General features: G+C 42.5%; 1 protein-coding gene across 4 annotated transcripts in view; it reads left to right on the top strand.

Moving 5' to 3' along the window:
* Nucleotides 1–12,603, top strand: part of OSBPL3 (oxysterol binding protein like 3) — a 206,175-nt gene that overhangs the window by 179,890 nt on the left and 13,682 nt on the right. For all 4 annotated transcript variants that reach the window (XM_079931187.1, XM_079931186.1, XM_079931188.1 and 1 more), the window contains 3 exons: nucleotides 6,049–6,112; nucleotides 9,071–9,149; nucleotides 10,799–10,943. In XM_079931187.1, coding sequence (XP_079787313.1) covers nucleotides 6,049–6,112; nucleotides 9,071–9,149; nucleotides 10,799–10,943 — 288 coding nt within the window. The remainder of the gene's footprint in view (nucleotides 1–6,048; nucleotides 6,113–9,070; nucleotides 9,150–10,798; nucleotides 10,944–12,603) is intronic.

Here is a 12,603-nt window from a genome sequence, read left to right as displayed (position 1 = left end):
CGTAGGGCTTTGTTCTCAACTCCCATTGTGGGCTGGGCAGTGGCCTTTGTGAACAAGGAATATTCAGGAATCAATCATAAACATTCCCGTCATATGTGCTAACCTCTGACTGTTCCACCTTCTCAGGGGAGGAGTTTCCTTTTTTTCCAAGGGAATCCAGAAGGAACGGACTTCCTTTGCCTTGTCAGGGACTGAGGATCCTGCTGGCAGGATTCTTGGTTCTCGGGCAGCCTGGGTTGGAGCTTCATCAGGGACTGGACGCGTCAGAAAACTCATTTCAGTTTGCTTTGCTTCTCTGTTTTGTACCTTTGGGAACAAAAGTACAGAAGTTGGTGTCTATAAAGGATAAGCAGTTAAGCTATTGTCTAAAAGTGGCTTTTCCTAATTACCTGGAACTTCAGTTGTCAGGTCACTGCTCAAGCCATCTTCACCATTTACCCACCCAGCCACTACTGTTGAGTTTCTGGCAGCAAAGCTGAGCAGAGTTATTGAGTTACTAAAATGTAAGAGATTCAATTGAAGTCTTTTATCTTTTGCTTCATGGGTTCAGCCCTTCTTCCTTTTCTGTTACTCATCAGAACTCTGAACATTCTTGGCTGGATTTAAAAATACCCTACTTATCACTCCCCCACCCCCACCCCGTTGCACACCCACATCACCCGTCTGAATAGTTCTTTCATCTACTAGTAGGTAGGGTTATTTACTTCTGATTAAAGTGGCAGCTTGTTTAAAGACATTATCAGGGGAAATTCAAGCTGTTCAAATAAAATAAGCAATAAGTCAACTGTAAGGTGACTAAACCAGTGCTTCTGCATTTCTAGGTCAAGTCATTACTTAATGTAGTTTTTTGTTTTTTTTAAGAAACCATGTATTTATCAAATAAGTGCTTAACTCTGAACTTAGGGGAAGAGAAAATAATTGGCAACTGTATTTTCCCCAAAATCAGGCCAGTATCCTTGGCATCCTCCTTAATAGCTTTCTCTTATAATCCACGTCCTATTCATCAGCAAATCCTAGGATCTTCCTTCCAAAACCAGCCATTTTCACTGCCACCCCACTGGCGCTGGCCTCCAAGCCCAAGCCATCGGCATCAATGACTGGGCTTGTTGCGATAGACTCATCAACTGGTCTCTTGTTTCCATAGCCAATTCTGCACTCAGCAGCCAGAGTGATTGCTCTCACGATTTCCCCAGTCACGTGGGATCAAATCCCAAGTCCTGGCTATGGCCCACAAAGCCCTGCGATATGCCACCCCCAGATATCATGACTCCTTCCACTTTGACTCATTTAGCTTTAGCCATGCTGGCCTTTTTTTTTTTTTTTTTTTTTTTTGCCGTACACGGGCCTCTCACTGCTGTGGCCTCTCCCGTTGAGGAGCAGAGGCTCCGGATGCACAGGCTCAGCGGCCATGGCTCACGGGCCCAGCTGCTCCGCGGCATGTGGGATCCTCCCGGACCGGGGCACGAACTCGTGTCCCCTGCATCGGCAGGCGGACTCTCAACCACTGCACGACCAGGGAAGCCCCATGCTGGCCTTTTTGCTTCTCCTAAAACATACCAGGCATTTGTCAGCCCTGGGTAGTGGCTGTGTCCTCTGATCTAGACATACTTCCCCCAGCTATCCATGTGGTTAACTGCCTTATTTCTCTTAGCCTCAGAGGTTTCTATCACAGAGTCCTGCCCCAACCACCCTGTCTGATATGATACTTCCACTGACCATCTGCCATCCTCCATCCTCATCCTTGCTTTATTCTCCTTTACTACTGACAGATTATGTGCTCATTTGTTTAATAGTCTGTCTCACCTACTTCTGCACTAAAATGTAAACTCCAGGAGGGTAAAGATTTTTGTTTCTTTTGTTTCTCATTGTATCCACAGTGACTAAGACAGTGCCTGACACATCACAGGCAATCAGCAAATGTTTGATGAATGCCTTGGTCCCCTCTGTGGGTGATTTTTGACCTGCCACTTGTTCTCTTTTCCACGAGCAGGGCTTCATGGTTAGAGACGCGTCCAGAACTAGGAGGACTCTATAGTTATGCCTCTGGAGAGCTGCAGAATTGATGTATTTAAGGGTTTATTTTTCTAAATCTGAAGAAGAAAAACCTACAAAATACACACATATTGAATGCACTCTTGACCCATATTCTCCTCTCCTTACCACCCACCTCATATAAAGTGCATTCTCAAAGCATCTATCACAAATGATTAGGTCAGGGTGAAGAAAGACCTCAGATACACAAATAAATTACAAGAATTCTTAACTACCATGGGAACTCATTGACTCTGGGATTGTAGAAAAAAGATACATATAAATATTTGCCCAATAAAAACAATGTAAACTAATTTCCTGAATGTTTGAGAATCCTTACCAGTCAGAAATTGCTCTTATTTGATTGGAATGGAGAGGAAGTGATGGAGAGAGATACTAAAAAACTAGTCTAAAGTGGCTTTAGCTAGCAGACTAACAGACAGCGTCTACTGCGGGGCTGAATCAGTTCAGACTCAAAATCTAGTGCCTTTCTATGCCTGGGTTACAATGTAATGAGAAGAGAAACTCAACCAAATCCCGTACTAGCAAACACAGGTTCGATTGTGCACATTATTCTCTATTCCGGTAGATTTTAGAGAGATTACCGTCAACAAAGATTAAATGATTAACTGTGTATTACCCCCTTTCCATGGGTATTAAAATTAATCAAAGACTTAACAGAATCTTCTCCAGTTGGCTGGCATCCACTGCCGCCTCTGATGTTAGGATTCAAAGAAAACAGATGTTAGAATGATAGCATCTTGAAGCCAGAGGGATTCTCAGACCTCATTCTACAAAGAAATAAATGAGAGAGAGGTTGGAAAGGTCAGACTCAGAAGATTCCTTCTCCAAGTATCCATGAGATGGGACCTTAATGGTGTGCCGAGGCTCTGGGGAGGGACCAGAGCCCAACTTTGAGAGCAGTCATTGAGGAGCAGCTGAGGCATCGCAGGAAACAGCATTGGATTTGAAGTCTGAGGACCTGGGTTTAAAACACTACCCTCATCACTGATTAACTGTGTAACACTGGGCAGGCTCTTCACTGGAAAGAACCCGTTTCCTAATTTATAAAATAAGGGTAATGAAGACACAAGGTGACCGTGAGAGCTAAGTGGAAATACCACTCATGACACAAAGTTAAAATTTAATCTCTGCTTACTCCATACCAGCATATGATCCTGGCACTTTCCATGTGTTATCTTTTTGGGTTTGCAAAGTCAGTGGTACTAGTGCTATTTTGCAGATGAGGTAATTGGGGCCCAGAGGGTTTTAAAACACACTCAAGGTCATACAGCCAGTAGATGATATTGCAGTTAGGTTCTAGATCTGTGGGACTTCAGAAGCTCTCCCTCACTCTCTGAAACTCATGCAGCACATGGCAGAGGCTTCAGAAATGTTTCATGAATAAATAACCTGTTGTGAGGAAATATATCAAAGAAAAATAAGGCATCAATTTAATTTCCCTGGAAAGCTTTGTAAACTTCTGAAAAGCCATGTGCACCAAATAAATCACTCCCAAAGGCCTTTTTAAGCCAGAAAGAAATAAGCCAAATCACTGATATTTCAATGTTGAGATTAATGCATTCAGAAAACAGCCCTTGGACCCCATCTAAAGGCACTTTGCTAAGCATTGATTCATTAATCTGACACAATCATTTTAAAAGGTCAAAAAAAAAAAAAAAAGGTCGAATTAGGGCTTCCCTGGTGGCGCAGTGGTTGAGAGTCCGCCTGCTGATGCAGGGACACGGGTTCGTGCCCCGGTCCGGGAAGATGGCCGCTGGGCCTGCGCGTCCGGAGCCTGTGCTCCGCAACGGGAGAGGCCACAGCAGTGAGAGGCCCGCGTAACGCAAAAAAAAAAAAAAAGGTCAAATTAGCATTTTATGGGACATATGTATACTTTATGGTATGATAGGCTTGCTTTTATAATTCATATGGACAGTATATTTATCCTTGTATTATGGGATTTTAAATTATTACAGAAGAGTTTATAGTTTTTATATATTGTATTTTGCTTTGATGTTTATATTTAGCCAGACTTATAAAATGCCAAATTCTTGATAAAGGCTGTGATCTTTACATTTTTTACTATATAATTTCTGTGGGAATGAATATGATCTACTTTATAATAATCTACTTTAAAATATGCCTACATTGTGGGACAGGGGAACATTCCATAGCTCCTCTCCCCTCCACTCGGGGGTGGATAGGGCAGGTAGAGTGAAGAAGTGAGGGGTTGGTGTTGTCTTGCCCTAGTTTAGTTTTATATGATCCTGAGGCTTAAAAGTTAACTCCGCTGTTTTTGTTGAGAGCTAGTGGGAAAAGAAGGGAAAACAGGGGTGTAGCGGTTTGTGATATAAAGTATCTTCAGGGGGTTGGACTGAAAAAGAAGAAGATGAAGGAAAGCAGAGAGTTGCATTTTAGGAGTGAGGTTTCTAAGTCAGTGTTTGAGCTGAAAAGCACATAGGCACGGGGAGGGGGCTCACATTCTCAAGAGGCCTCTGAGAATTAAGACCATCAAGGGACAGTAAATGTGCACCTCCCACCTCATATTGGATCTGGGATTTATATTCATCAAGACCTGAAAGATGCCTGCCCTGTTGACATCTTTGTCCCTACTTTTCTCCGAGCCAGGCTGGTACCATTGCACTCCCATCAGTTGAACGTGTGTGTGGTGTCACTCACGATGATCCTGTCCCTGCCGTTCTCCACCTGGAGGAGGGCCACAGAAGTGGTTCTTAAACTGTGTTCCGTGTTCACTGCAGTCCAGGGTCCAGAGCAAGGCGAGTGGTTGTGGATTGGTCATCCCCACTTCCTGCCACACCTGTTCACCTCAAGCCGGGTTCTGAGTATACTGAGTTCTTGATAAGATATGTTTGAAAACAGGGTGTGGCTGCTTAAGGATTTTTTTTGGTGAAACTTTTTTGAAAACCATCTGTAAACCAAAAATGCTGGGGTTTACCTCTACTTCTTCCCTATCAGTGTGTCTGGGAAACGTTACTGTTACTTAGTCTTTCTAGTTTCAGTCTCCTCATGTATAATATGATGGCTTTGGCCCAAATGCCCTAAATGTAAGATACCTTTGCTAAGAACCAGCTTAGTCAGAGAAATTTCTGTAAACGCCGCTAGCAGCATTACTCTGGTTTTACTAATACCGAATTATGATAACAGCACATATACTGCTCTCGTGCCTTGCATGTTACTGAGATAATGAGGAAATTAACTGAGAAGTCTTTTCTCTTTAGCTTCTTCATTAGTGAATAAAACAGAAGTAATGACCTCAGTGATAAAAGGCAGGGAAATGAGCTACAGTCTCTGTTACACGGGACTCTCTTTTCTAGAATGTAATTTGCATATTTACTCAAGATATTTTTATGAACAAAAATTTTTTCTTAGCAGTTGACTAACATTTCTTCCATAATTGTTTAGCTTTTTTTTTTTAATAAAAACATTCTTTTTTTAAAAAAACTATCTTGGATTCGTCTTCTCGTCAGTGATTTAATAAAAAGTGGCTGGACTATGTGATGCAGAGTTTTCAAAAGAGTAAAATCTGCTGAGCCAAAGAGCATTTGTGTGTTGCTTAGGAATATTTACGTAACTAGGTTCGACTGTTTGACATCTTAATTAAAACATTTGTGGGTCCTTTCAGAATAGCATTGATTTTGACCTTGGCAGCTAACGTCAGATTAGATGATTTATAAGTGGGCAGTGTTTGCATCTCTGCTTTTGTTTTCATGTCTTTCAAAACACGTCTCTACCCTCATCACTCACCACTCGGCTGCTTTTTCCCCAGGCTTCTGGAGGCTTCCATTCACAGGCTTTCTCCTGACATATTTGAGCAAGACAGAGCTGACTATGTCAGGAGCACCCTCTTGAGGACAGACTTATTGAAGGGAAACTAAACAAGTTTCCGTTCAGTTCGACGCTGCAATCGTATTACATCTCAGTGCAAGGGAGAAAGAATGGATTTCGTGAGACACAAAAGTTAATTGTTTGTTTCTTCGCCTTTGTTTCCATCAGGTCAGCCACCATCCACCTATTTCTGCATGTCACGCTGAGTCTGGAAATTTTGTTTTCTGGCAAGGTAATGTGCTCGTATATTTGACTTCTGTCCTTTTGTGTAATGGTATAATTTATTTCATTCAGGAACTACTGTAAACGCTTGTTAAGGTCAAAAGTGGGCCCTGGACTTGGGCCTCATTGGAAGCAACTGTACCACTTGATGTTCTTGCCTCTTACCTCTGAACAATAACTGCTGTTTGTCGACTTCAAAATTCAAGATTCTGGAGGATAACTTAGTTGTTCTCTTCTTTCAAAATCCTCAGTCTTTGTCTGGGCCACCACCATGGTTTATTGCTACAATTTTTCCTTTATCACATTCCGGGGCCATTTGAAATGCCTCATGTATTTCAAGACATTAAATATTTACGGTTATTTATCGGATTCTAGACAGCAGATGGTTCTTTTGCTTTTGAAGCTTTAAATTTTATTCCTGAAATTTTACATGGCTGACTTTTTTTTTCAGTTTGGGGTTGTTCCTGTATTCAGTTTATTATATTTTGAATTTGGGAAGGGATGGCTTGCTCTGAAGAATAAATAAGGCTGCAAATATTTCCTAAATGGATTAATTAATTTTGTTAAGTTATTTATTCCAAAGTCAGAAGGTGCTATAGAAAGAAAATTTGAGCATCCCAGGTTTTTGAACAATGAGCACATGTCAGTTTTTTAAAAGATTCTTTTCTGCTAACTGGTTAACACCTGATATGCCACACTGCCTTTTTTTAAATGCATCTATAAAATTTAAAAGATGAGAAAGAGTATTTTGTGGAAAAATTTCCTTCCCCCATTCCAGATCGTAGCCATGCAGTTTCTCTCTCTGGACGCAATATTACCAGTTTAGGTTACAAGTACCATGGTTTCCTTTCTGAGTCTTTGCTACTAAAGTTTAAAATTGAAGCTTGACTGGAGACTTCTCTTTCACCGAAACCCTCTGGAAATAATTCCCATAAGATATCTAACCTCCTAATTGCTGTGTCATTGACCTTGTTAGCACTTTATTATTATTTTTTTAAGTTAGGTATTAGGTAATGGGAGGGGTCTTCTTCAAGTACTTCCTGTGTGCTCCTTACATCAATCAGAGTTTTCTCCTCCACTCCCTTTGCTTCTTCATCAGCTTCTTCCTGGGCAATCCCGTGTCTCCATAAGCCCACAACTGCCAAATCTTGCTCTTTTTTATCCACTTTGACATTTTCCTGCCTTTTGATTAGGTTGTTTAGATCACTTACATTTATTGTGATTATCAACATAGTTGGTTTTAAATTTGACCTCTTGTTATTTGTTTTCTGTTTGTTGCATCTGTTCTTTGTTCCCCTTTTCTTCTTTTTTTACGTTCTTTTGGATTAATTATTTTCTGTGATTCCATTGTATATCCTTTGTTGCCTTATTAGCTGTACTTCTTTGTTCCATTTTTTGGTTGTTACTTTAGGATTCATATTATATATCTTTAACATATCACAGTCTCCTTTCAAGTGATATTATGCTACTTAACATATAGCAAAGGCAGCTTACAAAAGTGTACTTCTATTTCCCCTTCCCCAACGTTTGCTATTGTGGACAAACATTTTACTTACATATGTTATAAACCCTGTCATACATTGTTACTAATTTGCTTTAAACAACCAATTATCTTTTGGGGGGTAACAGCTTATTGAGATATAATTTATAGGCTATACAACTCACCTAATTAAAAGGTACAAGTCAGTGGTTTTTCATGTATTCACAGAGCTGTACAATCATCACTACAATCAATTTTAGAACATTTTCATCACTCCAAAAAGAAACCTCTTTTCCCACCTTTTAGTGGCTCCCCCCCACCCCCAACCCCCACCTTCCAATTTCTGTCAAGCTCTTCCATCCTTAGGCAACCACTGAACTTCTTTCTGTGCCTATAGATTTGCCTAGTCCGGACATGTCATATAAATAGAATCATGTAATATGTGCCCAGGAGCTTCCTGGTCCCAGCCCACCTCTCTCCTGGACCACGGCCATGACCCCCTACTGTCCTCCCTGCATTCACCTTTGCTCCCCTATGGTCTGTGTATTGTCACCCAGCAGCCAGAGGGATCGTCTGCCTCTGCCCTTCTTTTTCTATTCCCTGTCTCTCTGATGGCACCATCATTCATGCAAGTTGGAAGAATCTGAGATCATCCACAAATTCTCCCCGTCTTTCACAATCAGCATCTAATTTGTCACCCAGTTTTATCTCTGCTTCTTTAATGGTTCCAGGATCATTCCCTTCTACTCCATCCCTACCACCCCTGTCCTGGTTCACTTCATCCTCATTTATCCCTTGAGCATACAGGTCACCTGCTTCTCATCTCTCCTGCTCCTGTTCCATTCTCCATACTGCTGCCAATTATCTTGGCAAAGTCTGTATCTCATCACATCAATTCTCTGTCTAAACAAAACCTTATTTCCCCCAGTGCACCCAAATCAGACTTCTTAGCCAAGCTTGTAGAGCCCGCTGTTTTTTGCACTCAAGCTGTTTTTCTACTCTTCTCTCTAAACAGTCTGAGACCCAGAGGACAGAACCACACCCTGTTCTCTCATGTCTTCTCATGTCTTCTGCCTTAAACTGCTTTTTCTCTGCCTAGTGAACTGTTTATTCTTCAAGCTCAGTTTAAGCGGCCTCTTTAGACAAGCCTCTTCTGATGCCTTCCCCAAGCATGTTGGGCTTTCCTTCTCTGGTTCCATTTCACCTTACAACATACCCAGTTGTGGCCCGTGCCTCTCTGGGGGGCCTTACTCGTTTTCACTTCTGTATGCCTTTCCCACTGTGAGTTCTTCCAAGGGAGGGACTTTATAATTTTAGTTTCTCTGATTCTGTTCCAGGTACTCAGTTGCTACTTATATTGAATAATAATGAATTTTATTATGAAGAGATTGTCCTATATTGTGGTTGATTATTTATCCAGCCTAAGAACGCTTTGATCTACCTAGCTCTCCTGCTAAATATGTAATATTTGGTATTATTTCATTTCAGACATGAGATGGAAGAACAAATTCTGGGGCAAATCCATGGAAATTGTTCCCATTGGCACAACCCATGTGACTCTGCCAGCGTAAGTTCTCCTTCTGTGGTTAGGAACTTTATAGAATTTAGGGCCAAAGTTTAGGAACAGGATTCCCATTGTCCCCCGTGGTGCTGAGTGTGTTTTTTTTCTGTTAATGTGTTTGACAGTAGCTTCAAATGTTCTTCATTTTGACAGTCTCACATTTTTGTTCTCTCTAATGGAAATGCTTCCTGGACACCAAAGTTCCCAAGTAGGGGCTTTAAAAATACATTTCTACTTTCTAACACAATTAAGAATGATAATATTTCTTTAGCACTGTTGTCCTGCCTCGCTGTCAAAAAAATTTTTAAAGAAAGCTATGGCCTTGATCTTCAGGGATTATTGATACTTATTCATAAAGCGAAATGGTAATCATTATGGCCTCTGGAACGGGGCTACTGGGACTCCTGTGCTCACACCATTACTTACTAGTTGCAAATCCTTGGGCAGGTTACTTAACCTTTCTGATCACCAGTTCTCTCATCTATGAAACAGGGATAATGAACCATCTACTTCATAAGACTGTTGCGAAGGTTAAGCAGATACGGAAAGCACTTAAAATAGTAATTGGCGGGCTTCCCTGGTGGCGCAGTGGTTGGGAGCCCACCTGCCAATGCAGGGGACATGGGTTCGTGCCCCAGTCCGGGAAGATCCCACATGTCGCAGAGCGGCTGGGCCCGTGAGCCATGGCCACTGAGCCTGCGCGTCCAGACCCCATGCTCTGCAACAGGAGTGGCCACAACAGTGAGAGGCCCTCATACCGCAAAAAAAAAAAAAAAAAATAGTAATTGGCACATATTATGTGTCATTTAAGTGTTTGGTCTTGTTACCATTATCCTCACGATTATTATTTAACTCCATAAGTCATATCTGAATACCTTCTCATTGTAAAAGACTTAAGATATACGTATCTTAAGAGTAATATGTAAAATATATATGTGTGTGTGGATGTATACAGACACACCTCAGAGAGATTGCGGGTTTGGTTCTAGACCACTGCAATACAGCAAATATTACAATATAGTGAGCCACATGAATTTTTTGGTTTCCCATTGCTTATGAAAGTCATGTTTTATATACTTCATAGACATGAAGGGAGCAGATGCTGTTGGAAAAATGCTGCCAATAGACTTGCTCTACACAGGGTTGCCACAGACCTTCAACTTGTAAAGAACGCAATAAAGCGAGATCTGCCTGTATACATATGTGCCTAAATATACACACCTACACGTGTATATACATCAGTATATATGTGCATGTGTGCGCCTGTATGTACACATTCGTGTGTGTGCACATATATGTATGTGTGTAGAGAGCACATTGTGGAAAACCCCTCTACCCTGCCCTTGCCACTCTCCTTTCATAGTTCGGTGACTTTCGACGCGTCTCCTCTGGCACAGGACAGAGTGGGTTGTTCCAGGAGACCTCCAGCTTCTAGTGGAGCCTCTGGCAGCCTCCTGGGTCTGACCTTCACCCACCTCCCAGCCTCCTGAGAGGGTGAAAGCTCTTAGACTGCCCAGCACGGCTCAATCGGTGTTGGCTCCATTAATGAAGGAATGAGTAATTCATTACAGGGCTTGTTTTTTAAGCAGCAGTGCTCGTTTGCATTAGCTGCTGGCTGCTCTGGTAGTTGTTACTTTCGCTTTTTCTTCCTTTAGTTTTGGAGATCATTTTGAGTGGAACAAAGTGACCTCTTGCATCCATAACATCTTAAGTGGGCAGAGGTGGATCGAGCACTATGGAGAGATTGTTATCAAGAACGTGAATGATGATTCCTGCCACTGCAAAGTGAACTTTATAAAGGTAACCTGGGTGGCCTGGGAGCTCTGGCGCTGGACAGGCCTCGGCAGAGCTGGGCCTCAGGGCACAGGGTGTTCTTGGGAAGTTTTTCACCTTCGCTTTTGTGCCAGTAGACAAGCAATGCCAGGTGCTCCCTGGTCCCAGCCCCACCTCTCTCACCTGGACCAGGGCCATGGCCCCTCCTGGCCTCCTTCCTTCCGCCTTTACTCCCCTATGGTCTGTCTTCAGTGTGGCAGCCAGAGGGACCCTGTTGAAACATGTCATCATGTTACAGTACGGATGAGCCTTGAACACATTATGCTAAGTGAAATAAGCCAGACACAAAAGGACAGATATGATTCCATTTATGTAAGGTACCTGGAGCAGCCGCATCCGTAAAGACAAAGTAGAATGGTGGTTGCCAAGGGCTGGGGACTGGAGGGAATGGGGAGTCATTACTTAATGGGTACAGAGTTTCCGTTTGGGAAGATGAAAAGTTCTGGAGATATATAAGGCAATGGTTACACAACACTGTGAATGTACTTAGAGCCACTCCAGTGTACACTTAGAAATGGTTAAAACAGTAAATATGATGTTATATATGTTTTACCACAATTTTTAAAAATGCAAGTCATGCCGTATTTGACCAAAATCCTCTGACAATTTCCATCTTTCTCAGAGCAAAAGCCTGCAGAGTCTGCACTCCTCAGAGTCTGCACTCCTCACCCCCACCACCCCTCACTCACACACACACACACACACACCCCACCCTCATTCCTCTCCAACCTCAACTCCTGCCACCCCTCGTTCCCTTTCTTGCTTACCATCCTCGAGCTGCACTGTCCTTCTTTTTCCCTCTCCATTTCCTTCTGCTCGGGCCCCTCTCCCCAGATCCTTCCATCCACCTTGTTAGTCACCCTCTATCGTACCCCATTTTCTTCAAAGCGTTCATCTCCATCTGCAGTTAGCTTGCTCGCTGTTGCTTTACTTGCTTATTTTCTCTGCCCCACACCCTCCTTGCCATTCCTCACTCCAGAAAAGCAGAAGCCTGGTCTGTCTTGCCCGCTGCTGTGGCCAATGCCTGGCAGTGGTGCCCAGCACACAGCAGAGACTCATGAACATTCACAGATTCTCCTGGGGCAGAGAGCCTGGAATAGTCTGCTTACCTTTCCAGCTTTCCAAATTCCTTGATTTGAGCCCTCTCCCCAACTTCTCTTCCTCCTGAAATTCCCTCTTGTCCTTAAAATTCTCATGTATACAAAATGGCCTTAAAGTGCTACCTTCCTCAAGGAATATTTGCATTTAATTAAGATCAAAATCATAAGCCAAGAGATTAGGTTCTAACTGTGGAATTTCACACGGTACCTCTCTGCACCACCTGTAGCAGGTGGGGGACATTATGGATGTGGATGGGGGTCTTTATTATATCCTGTAAGTCAAACTGGGTTGTAGATAGACATAAAGCTGGTAGTGATTTGGTGTAAAATACAAATGACCCTGCCGTGAAAGCTTCATCTAAGCTCTCGACAAAAAGAAGCAAAGGCCACCTGGAGCAGGGACATAAATAACTGGGAGATAGATAGATAGATAGATAGATATCCAGGTGAGAGCCACCTTGTTTTCAGAATTTTCCGCACGAAGTGTGCTCCACTCCCATTTCTACCAACCAGTTGGTACTCGTCCA

Source organism: Stenella coeruleoalba (genome assembly GCF_951394435.1).
Source record: "Stenella coeruleoalba genome assembly, chromosome: 9".
Classification (NCBI taxonomy): domain Eukaryota; kingdom Metazoa; phylum Chordata; class Mammalia; order Artiodactyla; family Delphinidae; genus Stenella; species Stenella coeruleoalba.
The sequence above is the reverse complement of the archived record's forward strand: the minus strand, read 5'-3'. Positions and strand labels throughout refer to the sequence as shown.